The sequence below is a fragment of the Primulina eburnea genome, chromosome 13 (assembly GCF_022965805.1).
Source record: "Primulina eburnea isolate SZY01 chromosome 13, ASM2296580v1, whole genome shotgun sequence".
Taxonomy (NCBI): domain Eukaryota; kingdom Viridiplantae; phylum Streptophyta; class Magnoliopsida; order Lamiales; family Gesneriaceae; genus Primulina; species Primulina eburnea.
Genome location: NC_133113.1, coordinates 4,528,479 through 4,548,517, shown reverse-complemented (window position 1 = coordinate 4,548,517; position 20,039 = coordinate 4,528,479). Strand labels below are relative to the sequence as shown.

The 20,039-nt window shown below is 37.4% G+C and overlaps 1 protein-coding gene across 3 annotated transcripts; it reads left to right on the top strand.

Moving 5' to 3' along the window:
• Positions 1 to 17,745: 17,745 nt before the first annotated feature.
• LOC140809454 (probable receptor-like protein kinase At1g11050) lies at positions 17,746 to 20,002 on the top strand. 3 transcript variants are annotated; one of them, XM_073167082.1, is made up of 2 exons: positions 17,750 to 17,913; positions 18,034 to 20,002. In XM_073167082.1, exon 2 carries the CDS (start codon positions 18,252 to 18,254, stop codon positions 19,881 to 19,883), a length of 1,632 nt encoding a protein of 543 aa, XP_073023183.1. In that variant the 5' UTR covers positions 17,750 to 17,913; positions 18,034 to 18,251; the 3' UTR covers positions 19,884 to 20,002. The 3 variants fall into 3 exon arrangements, with proteins under 3 accessions (XP_073023182.1, XP_073023183.1, XP_073023184.1); XM_073167083.1 differs by having other exon boundaries at positions 17,755 to 17,913; positions 18,366 to 20,002; XM_073167081.1 differs by having other exon boundaries at positions 17,746 to 20,002.
• The last annotated feature ends 37 nt before the right edge of the window (positions 20,003 to 20,039 follow it).

Genomic DNA, 20,039 nt, shown 5'->3' with positions numbered 1-20,039 from the left:
TCTACATTCAACTCTTCAAGCAATGCATCTTTTCTCCTTTCTTTCTTTGATCCATCAAGAGCCACGAGTTGCTCTTTCACTTCCCAGTCGTCTTCATCAGCAGTTCCAGCAGCACCTATCAAACAGCTCTCCAGGGGATCCCTAGTTTCTGCACAATCAAAAGACATACATGAGTCTAAAATATCAATGCTTCTCATTTGACTCCTTCATGGCGTGATATATATTAAAAATGACAGCTTCTCCTCCAACTCTCAGGGTGAGTTCACCCTTGTGCACGTCTATCAAAGCCCTTCCAGTTGCCAGAAACGGTCTCCCAAAGATTAGTGGAGCATCATGATCCTCTTCCATATCTAAAATCACAAAATCAGCAGGGAAAATAAATTTATCCACTTTTACCAATACATCTTCGAAGATTCCACGTGGATACGTGAGACTTATGTCCGCAAGCTGCAAGGTGATCGTGGTTGGTTTAACCTCCCCAAGCTCCAATTCTCTGTAAATAGAAAATGGCATCAAATTAATACTCGCTCCTAAATCACATAAGGCTTTACTGCATTTAGAACCACCAATAAAGCAAGGAATAGTAAAACTCCCTGGATCTTTTAATTTCTGTGGTAGCTTTTTCTGCAATATGGCGCTACACTCTTCAATAAGGTTCACAGTTTCAAACTCTTGTAGCTTCCTCTTCTTAGACATCACATCTTTAATAAACTTCGCATAATTCGGCATTTGCTCCAAAGCATCAGCAAATGGTATGTTGATGTGTATCTTTTTAAAAATCTCCAAAAATTTTGCGAACTGATCATCCAATTTCTTCTTTTTGAATCTCTGAGGGTATGGAAGGGTTGGTTTATATACTGGAGGTCGTTCAACTTCCACTTCTGTCTTGGATTCCTCATTTTTGCTTTCTTCAACTGTCTTCTCACTTTCCACTCTCTCTTTAGGAATTTGTATCTCCAATTCCTTACCACTCCTCAAAGTGACTGCCTTGCACTGCTCCTTTGGGTTAACCTCGGTGTTACTAGGGAATTGACCCCTATTCTGATCTCTCAATGCGGTAGCCAACTGTCCAATTTGAGTTTCCAAAGATTTCATTGTGGCACCCATATTTCCCATGTGAGTCTCCATATTGTCAAGGCGAGATTCAGTCCGTGCCATCCTCTTGCCGGACTCAGCAACAAACGTTCCTACCAAATCCTCAAACGAAGGTTTTCCTTCCCCCTTTGATGTATTGAACCTCGGTGGAGGATTCAACACATTCTTATTATTTGCATAAGAAAAGTTTTCATGATTTCTTAATCCTGGATGATAAGTATTAGGGTGAGGGTTACCTCGATATCCTCCAAATCCTCCAAAATTTCTGTTGTTGACGTACTGAGCTTCTTCAAGAATAGATTGTTCTTCAGCAACAGTTGATGGGATCTCAGTTTCTGATATGCTCACTTTGTTCATAGCTGCGAGTTGTGTGGTCAGTGCTGATACCTGTGCAGTGAGTGACGTAATGGGATCCACAGCATAAACTCCAGCTGTCCTTTTACTCCTGCCCTTTCAGACGGCCACTGGTAGCTATTTATTGTCATCTGTTCAAGCAAGTCATAAAGTTGCTCGGGAGATTTAGCAAATATCGTGCCACCAGCTGCAACATCTACTGTTCCTCTTGTTTGCCCATTTAGACCGTTGTAGAATAATTTGATCTGCACCCAGTCTTCGAAGCCATGGTTTGGGCACTTTCTCAACAGCTCCTTGTATCTTTCCCATGCCTCATACAATTGTTCAAAATCAGTCTGCCTAAACGTGCTAATCTCAATCTTCAACTGTGCAGACTTTGCAGGGGGAAAGTATTTTGCCAGAAATTTTGTCGCCAGCTCCTACCAAGTAGTGATAATTCCTAAGGGAAGCGATTGAAGCCATCCTCGTGCTTGATCCCTGAGAGAAAACGGAAACAAACGCAGTCTAATAATATCATCAGGCACATTATTAATCTTTACCGTATCCGTTATCTCCAAAAAGGTTCTCAGGTGAACGTGAGGATCAGAGGTGGCTGTTCCAGCAAACTGATTTTGCTGAACCATATTGATTAGAGCAGGCTTCAATTCAAAATTATTGGCGTTGATTGTCCCTCTTGCAATACCAGAGTAATGATTGTTGATCACTGGTCGGAAGTGATCTCTTATAGGAATCGCCTCTGGCTGGGCGTGTCTGTCATTCTCTCTGTTCTCAGCCATTGCTTGGATCTCTTCTCTTCTTGCTTTTCTTAATCTTCTAGCAGTTCTTTCGATCTCCGGATCAAAAATAAGCAAGTCAGGGCTTTGCGATCTTAGCATACACTGTCAAGCAGAAAAAATGAAAAAACTCAATCAATATAAAATAAAACAAAAATAAAGGCTCTAAATTAAAATTTAGAGTAATTGGTAACAATACTGATATAAATTCAAATTTGACACTCCCCGACAACGGCGCCAAAAACTTGTTGCGTGTTTTCACTACCGCAAGTGTACGGTGTCAAGTTTTAGTACTGGTTAGAGTACAGATATCGATCCCACGAGGAGTGTGTATAAAAAAGTATATCAGTGCTCGTAATTAAAACAGTCTCAACTTTATTTAGAAAAATTAATTAAAAGATTGGTTTGTTTGAACGAATTAATTGAAAACAATGAATTAATTAAATCACTGAATTGAAAGATAATTATGAGAGAAGATATCTAGAGAAATGATTTCACAAAGTTACCACGATAATTATTCACAATTGAATTTATATTCCTGAATTCCAATCATTTAATGGCCAAGAACACTTAGATTGTTTTATTTCCCCCTTTCCCAAGTGACAAATAACTGTATCTATCAACTTCGATTCAATTGTTCCTAATTAGAATCTAAGTTTCATAGATAAATGCAAACAATGTTCTTACTAAGCCTCGCAAAAGTTATACGCCTTCCGAACGCTATAAACATTTAACGATGTGTTCTAATGATATATAACTCTAGTCCCTCTCCCGAGTTGTAGAATTAATCAAACAACAGACAATTTATGGCCTATAAATTGCAGTGCAGTAAACACAGAGAACACAAATAAACATAAAAATGGAATTCAATCCTATAAAATAACCATGTCAAATCATTGTGTCCACAAAGCTACATCATTCTCTCGAATGGGAGATTAGTTCATCACGAAATCGAAATACAAACGGCGCATACTCAAAGTTTTAGACATTGACATATGAGAAAATAGAAATGCAAAAGACAGATAACAAATCCGAAGTGTCGTCTCTGTCCCCAGATTAGTCGCTCTTCGTTTTTGTAATCGATCTTCACGTGTCGTGCCTTCGTCTCGCCTTCACTCCGAGTCTTACCTCTGTATTTTTGTCCAAAACGGCGTGTCCCTTTCTGACCTAGCGATCGCGCTTTTATACTTTTTTTGGACGCGGCGCGCGCACGGTGGCGCATGAAATGGCGCGGTGGCGCGCGAGTTGCTGTGTCTGGCCGTGTATGTGCGCGCGCGGCTGCGCGTGATCTCGCGCAGTCGCGCGCGAGCTTCTGCTCATTTGCTACAGCTGTGCGCGCGCCCTAGCGCGAGATGTGGCGCGGTGGCACGCGCCTCTCGAGTCTTCAAGTTGTATCTGTGCGCGCGCTCCTGCGCGAGATGTTGCGCGATGGCGCGCGCCTCTCTGGTTATGCTTTTGTATGGGTGCTCTTACATAGCAATGTACATAGCTATGTACATAGCATACTCTATAAAACATGGCTTTAAAAACATTAAATACCATCAACTCTGAATCATGAATAACATAGCAATAATATAACAATAAGATGGTATTTCTCTTTTCTCTGTTGGATTGATATCTATATAGTATCTCTGTCTCTGTACCTATATGTCATCGATATAAATCGATAACTCTGAGGGATATAAGCCTATGGTCGTTGATCAACTAATTGCATGCAATCTCTGACTATGTATCTATCAATCCATAAATCATTTAAACTCTCTTTGGGGCATTTAATCAAACACTTTGTAAACTCTTTTCTATTGTATTCCCTTTTTCACAATTGAGACATTCAATTGTCTCAAATATACAATCAAGTAATTCAATACATAATATGGATCAAAATTCCTTTTCTTAAGAACACATACAAGATTCGTCATGGAAGGGAATAACATTTTAAAAACATTGAAACACAATACATATATTATCATGTGAGCACAAGAATGAGATTCCACTTACAACCACTTGGAACCTTGTATCTAATCTCTTGATAGCAATCCTACAACAATAAACCATGTATTGCACCACCAACCTCTCAATAATCAATAACCCATATCAATTAATCCATAAAAACAACACCACATCAAACCCAATATCATCTCTCATGCGAAAACCAAGAAATAACCAAACCAAATGCTTACCTTAGCTTCCTTGATCCCAAAATAATCTTGCTCTCAACACAAATTACTAACAAGAAGCTTGGATAAAAGAAAAGAAAGGAGAAGAATAGAACCCTAGCTCTCCCTAGAGAAGAAGAATCGAGAAGGAGGAGTAGAAATGAGGAAAAATGAGACCAACTCTTGCATATAAACACTTAAAATCCGAAAACACGTTTTTGGTACTGTGCCCGGCGCTCGGCGGTCGAAAATTACCGCTCGGGCACCAATGATTCTACCCGAAACCCAAATTCCAGAAGTAGTGGCGCTCGGGCGGCCAAACATTACCGCTCGGGCGCCACTCTGCGCATTGCCACGTTAAAGATCGCTTCAGAAACGCCTCTTCCCTTCCGAATTAGAAAAGTGGTAAACTACAAAGTTGTAGCCCTATGTCTTTCCTTGAATCTCTCCAACTTTCAGATTATTTCGAGATCTGAGTAAAAAGGTATGCCCATTCTCCCAACATGTGTCACTAGAGGAACGACGAAACACACGACACACTTCGGGGCACTTTTGGATTTTTTCCACAATGATTTGAACAAAACTCAAAATAAGAAAGTTACACCTCTATGTCTTATCTAATCACTCCAATTGGCCTCATACCAATTGGCTCAACATACGAATTATCATGAATTTAATCGTAACGCCGCTACAATAGCACTACACATCCTCTATAACCAACCATACTATAAATCCTAAATTGAAACTCTTAACATCCAAGCTATACTTAAACTTGACCAAGTAGTCAATAAACTTATGAAAACTTAAACCGTACCGTACACCAGGCATGGCTATTACAATCTTCCCTCCTTAGAGGAATTTCGTCCCCGAAATTGACGTCACTGCGCAAACAACTCGGGATACTTCTCTCTCATCTGATCCTCTGGTTCCCACGTGGCTTCTTCGATCAAATGATTCCTCCAAAGGAGTTTAATTCAAAGTCAATTTTTGTTATAAAAGTTAATTTTCCGCTGCGTGTAGATGTTTTCCGAGATGTTGTAACATCTGGCACAACATTTAATTCTGATAAAACACGAATTTACTATTTTACATCATATTCTGATATTTTCATTATTTTCAATATCTGTCGGACAAAATAAACCTAACAAGTGGTATCAGAGCCAACTCTTGATATACTAAGTGCTGATTCTGGTTTTTGTTTTGTTTGAATGAAAAAATTAATGGACATCTCGTTTGCAAGCACGGCACTTCGACCACCAGTTCTTGATGGTACTAATTACAGCTTATGGAAGGTTAAAATTAGATACTACATAAAATCTCTAGATGAACGGGCATGGCAGCGTGTCATCAATGGATGGACTCCACCAGTCGCAACAGATCAAGAGGGGGACAATCGACCAAAGCCTGAAACTGACTGGACTGCTGATGAAGTGCAAAATTCAAACCACAACTCAAAGGCCTTGAATGCAGTATTCACATCAGTTGACACGAATATGTTCAGCCTAATCGCAAACTGTACTTCGGCTAAAAGTGCATGGGATATCCTCCAATGTCACTGTGAAAGTTCTGAGAGTGTGAGACGAACCAGATTAAGGATGCTTACTTCAAAGTTCGAGATGACGAGGATGGAATAATCGGAGAGCATACTTGAGTACGATCGACGCCTACGAGAAATTGCTAATGAGGCTTTCAGTGTTGGAGAGTCCATCTCCAATGAGCGTCTAGTTAGCAAGGTTCTCCGGTCTCTACCTGAAAGATTCAACATAAAGATTTGTGCAATAGATGAGGTTAAGGATACTTCTAAAATGTCATTGGAAGATCTTATCAGTTCATTACGTACTTTCGAGATGAACCTGGACATGCAGAAAAAGGATAAAAGGAAGACAATTGCACTTCAAGCTTCAAATGACTCCTATAATGAACTCCTTCAAATATCCCAAGAAGTCAATGATTCTGATCTCTGCGAGGACTCTATCTCCCTTATCACAAAGAAATTTGGTGATTACTTGAAGAGAATCCGAGATAAGAAGAAGGATGCACAACCATCTAAATCTTCTAACCTCCTTGCACCTGAAAAGCCACGAAGGTTTCCTGCGAAGTTACAAATTCAAACAAGGAACGAAGGCAAGGGGCAATTTAAACCAAGGAAGTATGATTCGGTGCAGTGTAGAGAATGCCAAGGATTCGGCCACTACGCCAATGAGTGTGCAAACAGATTACGCAAGAACAAAGGCTACAATGCATCTCTAAGCGATGAAGAATCTGATCTTGAGGAGAAGTCCACTGATGAAGACAATCAAACCTCCCTGACTGCACTACTGACAGAAACCCACTGGCTACAAGTGAATCCTTTAGGTGTTGCCCTAGGTGTTGCTACACCTGGCCGCAACATTTGTGAAAAATCAGTCTGCTTCAACTCTACAGTTTCTGGAAACTTGAGTGAAGATGATCTGGAGGTTGATGGTGAAGAACTTACTCTTGAAAGTGTCCAGAAGCTTTATGAAGAACTATTTGAAGATTGGACCAAAAGAAACAAGCTTAATGCAAATATCATGAAAGAAATGCCGAACTGAAATCGGTGGTGAAAGAAAATGCTGATCTAAAAGCAGTGGTTGCTAAACTTGAGGTAATTTTGAGCAAAAATGATTTAGAACTTGGTAATATCAAAGAAGAACTTCAAAAGGCAACTGAAACCTTGTCGAAGTTTAATTCGAGCACATCAAAGCTTGAAGCCATTCTTTCAATGGGAAGAGATGACAAGAAGGGTCTGGGATTTAAAGACAGTGTGTACGAAATTGGTGAAACTTCAAAATCCACTGTCTTTGTAAAAAGAAAAACTGAAACATTCACACAGCCACAATCTACGTCTCCGATCAAAAGCATACCAGCAAAAAGACAACCCACTGCATCTGTTCCTAAGAAGAGAAAACGAAGGTATGTATGTCATTACTATTTTAAGCCTGGTCATATCAGGCCCTACTGTTTTAGACTCAGGGACGATCGCTTAAACCAAAAGTCAAGACGAATGTTGCCTCAAATGTTGCACAACACCTTCCGCAACACCTCTTACTGTCAACCTACAGGAAGACAAATTTGGGTACCAAAGGTAAAAACTCATTGTAAAGTTGTCTACATTTTGTTGAAAACTAACACTATAGGTCACTGGAACTTTGATAGTGGTAGCTCACGTCACATGACAGGCTCAAGAGATCATCTGATCGATTATGTTGAACAAAAGTGTAGTAAAGTGACCTATGGAGGGGGAGCAAAAGGAAAAATGGTAGGAAAGGGTAAACTAAATGTTGAAGGACTACCAAGACTCCACAATGTGCTCCATGTTGAAGGATTGAATTCAAATTTGATAAGCATAAGTCAATTATGTGATGATAATTTGTTTGTTAAATTTGATAAACATAACTGTGAAGTCTTTGATGAATCTAATGTGTGTATTATGACAGGTACCAGGTCCTCAGATAATTGCTATCAAATAGGTGAGGAACTTTCGTGCAAGCATGTGCAAATCACTGATCTTGACCTTTGGCACAGAAAACTCGGACATGAAAATTTTAAAACCTTGAAGAACCTGAGTAAGTACAATGCAGTAAGAGGTATGCCTAATCTCTCGTCTGGTATACCATATGTTTGTGGAGATTGTCAAAAGGGTAAACAAACCCGCGTGTCGCATCCAGTGTTGCCAACATCTGGGACAACACGCTGTCTGGATTTACTACACATGGACCTTATGGGTCCTATGGAAGTTGAGAGCCTCGGAGGTAAGAAATACTCTTTTGTGTGTGTTGATGATTTCTCACGCTTTTCGTGGGTTAATTTTATTAGAGAGAAGTCAGATACTTTCGATATATTCAAAAGCTTGATCACAAGAATCACTAACTTCCATAGCCTGAAGGTAAAAAGGATCAGAACTGATCACGGTAAGGAATTTGAAAATCATTCATTCTCATCCTTCTGTGACAGGAAAGGTATTTCTCATGAATTTTCAGCACCAAAAACACCACAACAGAATGGCATTGCCGAACGTAAGAACAGAACTTTGCAAGAAATGGCGAGAGTAATGTTAACTTCAAAGAACGTTGCAAAGCGTTTTTGGGCAGAGGCCCTTAACACGGCATGTCATATTTCAAATAGGGTGTATTTAAGGAGTGGTTCAACTATGACCTCATATGAAATAATTATGGGAAAAAAGCCTAACCTTAGATATTTTCATGTTTTTGGCTGTGTGTGTTATACCTTAAATGACAGGGACCAACTCGCTAAGTTAGATTCCAAGAGTGACAAGTGTTTATTCCTCGGTTATGCCACCAACAGTCGTGCTTATCGTATGTTTAATCTAAGAACAAGGACTATTCTTGATCAATTAATGTTGTTTTTTATGACTGTGCAGATCTTAAGAAGAAAACTGCTGAAGATGACATTGAAGATCTGCTGGACAATCCAATCTCACTGGAAAATGGAGATGTTGCCCCAGATGATGCAGCATCTGACACAACATGCGACACTGAATTCACAGAATCAGAATAACCACACTGCAATGATGATGCAGTGGATAATGGATCGTGTATTCCGATCAAAATTCAGAAAAACCATCCATCATCTCAAATTATTGGAAGCATGCATGGAGATGTTCAAACTCGGCAGAAAGAAAAGATCGATTATCGAAAAATGGCTGGACTGATTTGCATGAGTTCGACATACTCACAGGTTAGATTTTCATGTTTTATATCTAATATTGAGCCCAAAAATGTTGATGAAGCTTTGAAAGATGAGTTTTGGATTAATGCTATGCATGATGAGCTTGAGGAATTTATTCGAAATGATTTGTGGAACTTGGTTCCGCCTACTGACCATGGTAACATAATTGGTACAAAATGGATTTTCAAAAACAAAACCGATGAGTCAGGAAACATAATTAGAAACAAAGCTAGACTAGTTGCTCAAGGGTACACACAGGTTGAGAGGGTTGATTTTGATGAGACCTTTGCTCATGTCGCCCGTATTGAGTCAGTTAGACTACTACTATCCATTGCATGCTATATTAAAATCACAATTTTTCAAATGGATGTTAAAAGTGCATTACTAAATGGCTTTTTGAGTGAGGAAGTGTATGTTAGACAACCGAAGGGGTTTGAGGATCCACATCATTTGGACCATGTCTACAAGTTGAAGAAGGCACTCTATGGCCTGAAGCAAGCACCACGTGCATGGTATGAGAGATTAACTGAATATCTACTCGGGATTGGTTTCAAACGAGGTGAGGTAGACAAAACTCTTTTTATTCAACAGTCCAAAGGTGAGATTCTTATTTGTCAAGTCTAAGTTGATGATATAATCTTTGGCTCTTCCTCTCAAAAGCATGCTGATGATTTTGTTGAGTGCATGTCATCTACATTTGAAATGAGTATGGTTGGTGAGTTAAATTTCTTTCTTGGTTTGCAAATTAAACAAATGCATGATGGTATCTTCTTATGTCAAAGTAAGTATGCCAAAAATCTGGTAAACAAATTTGCTAATGATAACACTAAGCACATGAAAACACCAATGGGCTCAAATGAAAAACTATCCAAAGATGTTGCGGCCGAAGATGTTGACAACACCTTTTACCGCAGCATCATAGGAAGTCTCTTGTACTTGACTGCTAGCCGCCCTGACTTGATGTTTAGTGTGTGTTTATGTGCTAGATACCAATCTAATCCTAAGATCTCTCACTTAAAAGCCATAAAACGTATCCTACGATACATAGCCGGAATCATTAACTTAGGATTATGGTATACTCACGAAATCAACTCAAATCTAGTAGGGTTCTCAGATGCTGATTGGGCGGGGGATTTAGATGATAGAAAAAGTACTTCTGGGGGGTGTTTCTATCTTGGCAATAATTTGATTTCTTGGCATAGTCGGAAACAGAATTGTGTATCTTTATCCACTGCTGAATCAGAATATGTGGCAGTTGGAAATGCTTGTACCCAACTTTTGTGGATGAATCAAATGATAGAATATTATGGACTTAAAAGTGAATCTTTAGTGGTGTACTGTGATAATTCTAGTGCAATTAACATTTCAAAAAATCCAGTACAACACTCTCGAACAAAGCACATTGACATAAGGCATCATTTTATTCGAGATTTAGTAGAAAAAGGACTGATTAGAATTGATTTTGTTGATACAAATAACCAATTGGCTGACATATTCACAAAATCATTGGACTTTGAGAGATTCTCCAATCTTAGGAAATCTCTCAGCATGTGTTCTGTTTGATCATTGATAGATGTTGTCCCAGATGTTACAAAATCTCGGACAACACCTAACTTGCATGTGCATTTTTAGGACTTAGGCATACTACATTGCATTCATACTGTGATATGTTGTGTTGAAACCATGTAGCATAGTTTTCTGATGCTCTTACAATTCCTAGTTATTTTTTAAATCTTCACACCTATACATTTGAACTTTGTCACAAAGAACTTGAAGATTGGTCATTTGACTCTAACCAATGTGACAAGTCACCTAAGAAAAAATGAAAAGTAAAGTGATGTGTCTGTGATTAGAAGTAAAGATGGAAAAAACTACCTAAAAGAGCCCAATGAAGGCTGTGCTTTTAGTGTGGGAGCTACCCCTTCTAAAATTACAACAGAAATAGGAGAAAATAGAAAAGGCTACCTAGGGGAGTCCAATGAAGACCGTTCTCCTAGTGTGGGAGCTACCACTCCTATGTTCAGAAAAATGTTAAGTCACCAAGTGTGAAGATGATCAAATTTGTTTTCGGGAATTGTGCGTGTTGTCAGGAGATGTTGCCAACATTTGTAACAACACTTCATCTATAAACACATCTCATATCTGCTCTCATGTTTCTATTTCTGTTACATTCTGTTTTAGGCATAATTAGGTCATGCATAAACATATTTCCGTGAATATTGGTGTGCCACAAGGATATTGATAATTCGACAAAAGAAAATTCGATGAAAATCCAGATTGTGCGAAAATCTCGAATTTACGTGATCCTCGATGTCTAGTGGAGCGAAAATCGATGTGGGTTACTTCTGGTAATCTTGAATCAGTTTTGTGCGAAAATTAACTCTGTAATTAATCGATGGGGTTAACGGCTAATTTTTGTTGGGTTTCATTTTTATTACCGTTAGACTTAAGGGCAGTTACATTGTGCTCAATTGTGATGATTAGTTTCTCCACTCCCCACTCACATCACACTCATTCTAACTGTTCTAGAAACCCTGAGAAATTGCACCAGCATTTTCTCATTTATCTCTGAAATTTTCCTCCTTTCTCGGCTTAACTTGCAATTTACCATCAATGGCAGGCAAATGTTTTGATCCCCTTGATATTCGGAGTGAAATGGGGCACACAGAAAATGTTGCCCCTAGTGAGACAACATCTGCTACGACACCCGCTATCGAATCGTCTCTACCTTTGGTGCTTACGACTGAAGAACCAGTCCCTTTGGAGGTAATTGCACCAGGCGAACCCGGAAATGCTTTCGATGTTGAGAATCCACCAATTATCCAAGTATTCAATCCTCCGCGTCAACCTGTTCGTCGATCCAAGAGACAGGCTGGGTATAATCCTGACCTCACATCAGGGAAACGGTTTTGGTACAAAGGGCAATCATCCACTCGCCCATCGTTGATTGACCCTGCAGAGAATTCGGGAGATGACTCTGCTGATGGGGACTACGAATTGGTTGCTCGTAAAAAGCCTGCACCACGGGTTACTGTTGTCCCGTCGTCCTCTTCCTCCGGCCAGGATGATGATGATGCTCTTTCTGAGCCTGCACCTTCTCCAACACAACCCTCTCAGAATCCTTTTGACGAAAGTGAGGAAGAAGTTTCGTTGGCCCAATTTATGGCCATCTTGAAAAATCGGAAGGGTAAGGCTCCATCTACCTCTACTGCTCCCCAAATCTCTACAAGTCCAACTGCATCAAGTCAGTCTAATGGTGAATCTGCTGACGAAGCGGCTTCTGGTGGTGCCAGACAAGCCAATAACTCTGAACCTATGGATGTTGACCCAGATGTTGAGGACATTGAGGACGACATTGATCTATCTGCTTATGATCTGGCCAACAGCTACAACAACATGTTTTACTCTGAGACGGCATTCTCCAACTGGCATCTCTATGAAAATCGAGAGTTTGTTGCGGAGCGCAATGTGGATTTGGAAGCATTTTCTCGGTACAATTTAATCGAGATTCTGAAGTCTCGGGGTCTGTTTTCCACATGCTCATCTACTCTCCCTTACTGTCATAAGGCTGTCCTCGAATTTTATGGAAATCTTTCTTTGAGTGTTGGCGATCCGACATCGGCAAAATTTGGACAAGTTTTTGTCCGCAACAGGGTGTACAACTTCACAGCTGATGTAATCAATGAACACTATGGTACACCTGTTGTTGCCGACAGCCCTCCTCCAGATTTAAGCGAGGTAATTTCTGTCCTAACTAGTGGTATGGTCAGCAAGTTTCCTCTCAATCCCCACAAGGTCTCAGCTGCTACACTTACATCACTCTATTCGGTACTGCACAAGATTGCCATCCACAATTGGACTCCGACTACTAATACCACTGTTGTCACCAAGGCTCAGGCACTGACTCTCTTTGCGGTTGGGAACTCAACCTTAAATTTTGGACGCCTGGTGTTCAACATAATTTTGCAGGGCGGTTTGAAGTCATCCAAGCTCCCATTTCCATCTCTCATTTATGGAATCTTGGAGTCACAAGGGTTTATTAAGGACATCGTAGAACCTTTCTCTTTGGCCAGTGACTCCCTGAAGATTGCTCCTGCTCTTCTGCAAGGCAAGAGGATGGTTGATCTTCCTTGGAATGCCTCTGCCTCAGCACTCTCTGCCGCTGGTCCTTCTCCATATACAACCTTTTCTACATCCACCTCTGGGTATTTGAAGATTCCAGTCGCCGCTGCTCATGCTCATCTTGATCACGCCCGTAAAAAGATTGCTCAGGCCAAGGCTGATTTGGCTTACTATGAAATTTTGGCCTCTACTATCGAGGCTTTGTTGATCGTAGGTGTCTTTCATGGACAAAAAGGGAGATATGATGCTGGTCCATCTGGCACTAAGGATGATAGTGATAAAGATGATGAGGATGATACTGATAGTGATGAAGATGATGAATGAGGGTTATTTTTTAATGTTTATGGTGGTTCTGCTCTTCTAGTGTTTTGCGTTTTTTTGTGACTAGGTTCTTATGTTTTTACTCTTTGTGTAAGTTTGTTTCTCACGCATTACTGAAAAATCAAAGAGGTTGTGTAGGTGTTGCCCTGAACGTTGCCAACATTACTAACAACACTTCTGCTAATAGTATCTTATTCAGGGGGAGACAAACATTCTTGAATTCAGGGGGAGTTGGTTTGAGCTGACAAAGGATAAATGGGTGTGATCTCGTTTTGTCCAAGAAAGGCAAACGAGGGGAGATTGAAGTGAAATAATATTGCCAAGTGTGAAAGAATTATAGAATTAAATTATTTCCCTAACTATATCTTTTGATTTAAATTGAGTATGATTATATTATGTAATTTTGCCTTTCTTAGGATAATGAGATAATTGTGCAAATATATTTAAGCATACTGTTGACCTATTGAGATATTATATTTATGTTAATGATTTGATAAGATATGATATCAATGTTTAAATATAGTTTATTTCTAATTAAACTCTTACTTTCCTTGATTAATAGGTTTCCTTATGAGATAAGGCACTCATCTATAAAAAAGAAAACCTAGGACTTTGAAGGGCGGCCGTTTTCTACTTGAAGTAATACGCACACTTTGCACGTTCTGAATCTCAGAGAAAACTACTATCAACGTTGCTGCTTTGAAGACTGCCGATAACAAGTGTTGCCTTGAATGTTGGGAACATCTGAAGACAACATCTGTGCAGAAGTTGGCTGAAGACTGTTTTTCTTGGATTCCCTTTTGGCATCACGTTTTTGCTTTCTTGTTTTAGTTTTATTCTGGTTGTTTGTTTTTAGAAAGAATTTGTTTTCTCAACTTGTTGAGGAAATTGATTTTTGTCATAATCACTAGTGTTAGGTTTTTGTGTAAATATTGTGGTTTTCTAGTGATTAATTTTTGTCATAAGGCACCGCACAAGTATTTATACTTGTGCATATTTAATCTTCTCCATCTATTAATTCAAAGTCAATTTGTGTTATAAAAGTTAATTTTCCGCTGCGTGTAAATGTTGTCCGAGATGTTGTAACATCTGACACAACATTTAATTCTGATAAAACATGAATTTACTATTTTACATCATATTCTGATATTTTCATTATTTTCGATATCTGTCGGACAATATAAACCTAACAGATTCCAAACGAACAATTCCGCTATAATATAGTTTTGATTTCCATTGAATTTTCATGTGTGGCGTTGCAATCTTGTGTAACACGATAAAAACTATTTTTTGAGTGATTTATTTGAGTTTTATAATATCTCATTTCACATAATACATGAGATTATAGCAATAACAATTTATATATAATTCATGAGATTAATATTATTTCATTTTTAAATTTTTCGTAGCAATTTTAGCCATATTTGTGTAAGATACGTTTTGGATGAAAATTCATTCTAAATATTTACGCCATAAGTTTAGTTTTGAAAAATCATCTTTAATAATTAAAAAAAAATCTTATTGTTTCCATGTTTTTTTTTTATTGTCGTGTAATCTTGATAGAATTTGTATTTTTTGTAAGAATTAAACTACACAACATATAGTGCCTTTTATTGAGTTTGACAAAAATAAGGTGCAAATGCATACATTTTCTTCAACTTGACAAGAGAAATCATTGAAAGGAAAGCAATTTCCATTTTTTTTTTTTGTTTTTTTCTCTTTTTGAAAGGAACATAATTTCCTTGTTGAAGGCTTTTTCTTTGAATTTTTGTATCATGTTTACAAATTTGTCGTTGTCCTTTGCCGCGTTGTTTCCACTATTGAAAGGGTACGAGTTTTTAACAAAATGATATTTTGAAAAATATTAATAGGTGTTGATGACTAATAATCATTTGGTACCAATTAGTGGTGTAAATGAACTGAATTAATTTGCGAGCTTTTCGAGACGGTTCGAAATATATTTGATTTGTTTTTGAATTTATCGAATTTGAGCTGAACTCGAACATGTTCAAAATTTTCGAGCCAGACTCAAGCCCAAATTATTTGTTCGATAGTTCGCCAGCTGCTCGTGAGTTTAATATTTTATTAATATAATATGATTATATATGTTAAACAAATAAATTTATAGTCTTTCGAGTACTTATTTTCGAGCGATAATTCAAATCGTTCGAGAACATGTTAGAATTTTTTAAATCGCACTCGAGCTTTAATTCAAACTGAATTTGAGCATTAAAAATTTTCAATTTTGAATCGAGCTCTAACTCGAATAGAACTAATTCGAGCTGAATTTTTCAGCTCTCAAATTTTCGTCATATTCAGCTTGATTTGGTTAATTTACACCTAGATACCAGTATTTCGAGTTCAAGATGATGTATTTGAATTCGAGATCTAATCGTGACAAAAACTCTTCTCACGGCTAAAGAAAATATTAATAGACTTATTGAAATATTTGAATTTAAAAAAATAACATAAAAAACCGTTGAATTATCATTATTGATTTTTGTAAAGTCACCTTTTAAATTTTGATCATTTTAAATTCCAAGCATATCTTTAATTTCAAATAAGTTAATTAATAAAATTATTTTTCAGGAACACAAACGTAATAGAAGATTGTAATTTATATTAAAATGACAAAATATAAATATATAATTAGACATGGATAATTCATATCAAAATTTTATAATTTCACAAAAATATTATTAAATTAATGTATTAAAAATTAAACGAAAAACAAATTCATTCACAACAAATTAATAATACTCAAATTTATTTTCTCAAGCACCTAAATTGCTGAATTGTACACACTCTAAATTGAATAAATTAGATTTAAAAAATAACATAAAATTTTAAAAATCATCCAATCGAAAATAGTAAATAATTTCATAATTACAATAAACTTACATGTTTTTTGTAAGTGTTATATAAACACAAAAAATCTGAATTTTTTTAAAAATAATAATAAAACTGAAAGCTGCCCTATATTGTTAAAAATTGAATATGAAGTACGGGAAAAAATAATCAATGTCTTGTATAGTGATCGTTTCCTTATGGATAATTTGTTTAACATGTGTTTTTTATGTGTCTCTACAAAAAAAATAAAAATAAAAAAAATCCCAAAACATTAAAATCTTTAAAATTAAAAAACAAGATTATAAATATAGTAAAAACATAAATAAATATTTCATTTTCTTTCCCATTTTACAGCACTACAAAGTTACAGTTCTTTTTAAAAAGGGATTGGCAAAAAACGAGGAAGAAAATATAATATTCATGTTTTCATTAATGTCAAAAACTTATGTGAGACGGTCTCACGGGTTGTATCTGTGAGACGGATCTCTTATTTGGGTCATCCATGAAAAAGTATTACTTTTTATGCTAAGAGTATTACTTTTTATTGTGAATATGGGTAAGGTTGACCCGTCTCACATATTAAAATCCGTGAGACAGTTTCACATGAGACTCACTCTTCATTAATATTTAAAACAATATAATCTCCTTAGATTATTCAAAATTTTCAATAAAAGATTTGAGTTGATCTCATGTGAGACCGTCTCACGGATCTTAATCTGTGAGATAGGTCAACCCTACTCATATTCACAATAAAAAGTAATACTTTTAGCATAAAAAGTAATATTTTTTCATGGATGACCCAAATAAGAGATCCGTCTCACCGATACGACCCGTGAGACCGTCTCACACAAGTTTTTGCCAAAAGATTTAACCCTGTTTTGGAAAAATATTTTAGCCCATTGATCTTCTCACATAAATTTTAGATGATCTATATAATATAGGAAGTGAATATAATTTTCAGACAAAATATATTCTAATTATTCTGCACACACACGTGTGTATAGTTTTTTTTTTTATAATTATCGATGGATTAAAGTGAAATTTGACAAATTATGGAGGGACTAAATTGATATTTGAATTTTTGAAAAAAAATTTAAAAACATGCTGAAATTTAAAAAAACGAAAAACAAAAGTGTAATATTAGTATGATAGTAAAGTTGGAAAAAAAAGTCGATGTTCTTCCCAAATGATTATTATCATGTCCTCAGTTTTAATAAAATAGAATATATATAAAATTCTTAGAAGTTTGGAAATAATTTTCTACAATCATCACAACCAATTACAAGTTTCATTTATTTATATCCGTTTCATTTTTTTTTTCAGCAAACTAAGTTTCATTAATTTGTAGTCTTCTAAGGTTCTCTTCCACGAAAGCCCTGAGAGACTTCTTGTACATTTCATATTCCAAGAAAACTACGTTGCACCACTATAAAGCCATTTTTCCCCTCGAGAAAAGTCGTACAAATATTCAGAAAGGAAAAAAAAAAACCCAATAAAATTTGGTGGTATCTTCTCTATCTTGACTTAGAAAGGTATCTAATTTTTAGTGATTTTATTATTGATGAAGATGATTCATTGATATGTTGTTTTATTTCTCAGTTAGCTCCAAAATATGATTATTCTTGATCATCTAGTTGTGATCTTATCTGTAGTTGCTCTCTGTATTCTCCCACAAATTAGTGCTTCATCTTCTCCGATCCTCGAATCATCGTGTCCTTTCGACTTCAAATATGTTTTGAAACTTCCATGGGATTCATCTTCTTGTCAAGAAGACAGCATTAGGAACACAAAAGAACTTGGTGAATCTAGCAATTGTTGCCAGACTCTTAAAAGTCTATATGGTGTAGCCTTTGCTGAATACCTCAAACAAATGTCTCTTTTTCGATTACCGGATCTTCAAACATCGGTTTCTTGTTTGTTGGATTTTCAAGAAATGCTTGGCTTCCTCAAGTTGCCTGAAAATCTCACTTCTTTGTGTTTTCAGGCCTCACAGTTCGTTAACACTACTGATGTGTGTGCCGGAATTCAAACCGAAGACGACTGGTCATCAGTTTTGGGGTTGGATACGTCCCTAGAAACGGGATGTAGCCAAGATTTAACAGACCTCACTGCCTGTGATTCGTGTGTGATTGCTGGTTTTAAGGTTCAGGCTCGGTTGATGAGTGTAGATGGGAATCATACTCATTCAAAAGGCTGTTTTTACTACACAATTCTTTATGCTGCAGGAAAAGTTAACAAGTTCGGCCCTAAGAGTAATGGAGCACTTTCGTGCATTTTTGGCCTACCTTTGAACTTGAAAAAAGATGCAAAGAAATGGGCTCTTGTTTTTGGCTCAACCGGGGGCGGTTTTGCGGTTGTAGCAACGATTCTTTTGATCAGTTTTATGCTGCGTGGAAGCAATTGGCCGAAAAGGGAGAGAGCTTCAGAGATCTTTTCAGTATCGGATCAAGATTTAGAAGAAAATGCGCTACTGAACTGGAGACCAAAGACTGATACATTCTGGTTCAGTAGTGAAGATCTTGAAAAGGCAACAAACTTCTTTTCATCCAAGAATTTCATAGGACAAGGCCAGTCCGGCGTCGTTTACAAAGGGAAGTTACCTGACGGAACCATGATTGCTGTCAAGACTATCGTGGATTCAGATTTTCAGGGGGAATTTGATTTCTATCGTGAAGTTGAGATCATCAGTGTTTTAAAGCATAGAAACCTTGTGCCTCTTCGAGGCTGCTCTGTGTCGAGCGGAGATGCATATAGTCAAAGAGAGAGCCAGAAATACTTGGTATATGATTACATGCCAAATGGGAATTTACATGATCATTTATTTCCATTGCGAAATGGTAAATTCAGATATGGTAAGAAGCCAATGACGTGGCCTCAGAGAAAGAGCATAATCTTGGATGTGGCAAATGCATTAGCTTATCTTCACTATGGAGTGAAGCCTCCTATATATCACAGAGATATTAAGCCTACAAACATACTGTTAGATTCACGTATGAGAGCCAGAGTCGCAGATTTCGGGCTCGCAAAACAAGGACAAGAATCCATATCCAATTTCACCACTAGAATAGCAGGTACTCACGGTTACTTAGCACCTGAATACGCTATGTACGGTCAGCTGACAGAAAAGAGTGATGTTTATAGCTTCGGAATGGTGATTCTTGAAATAATGTGTGGCAGAAAGGCTCTTGATTTGTCGGAATCGACGTTTTTGATAACCGACTGGGCGTGGCCATCTGTGAAAGATGGAAAGATAGAGCATGTTTTGGATGCTTCATTGTTGGAAGATGAGGGATGTGGAGGAAAGAGATATCCTAAGGTGATAATGGAAAGATTTGTAAAGATTGGGATATTGTGTTCTCATTTGATGGTGGCTTTGAGGCCTACAATATCGGATGCTTTGAAAATGTTGGAAGGAGATATTGAGGTTCCAGTGATTCCTGACAGGCCCTTGTATGCTAATAACAACATGTTCAATTCTACTTACAGAAGAGAAGGGATTTAGAGTAAATTGCGTCAAAGTTTTGAATCTTCTATGCTACTAGATTAGTTGTTATACCAATCAGATTCAATGTAGTAAAAGATGTTACATAGAATAATACACAAGATTTCATGTGTGGGGGATGGACTTGCTGTACAATAGTTTTTGGCAGGTTTTTTT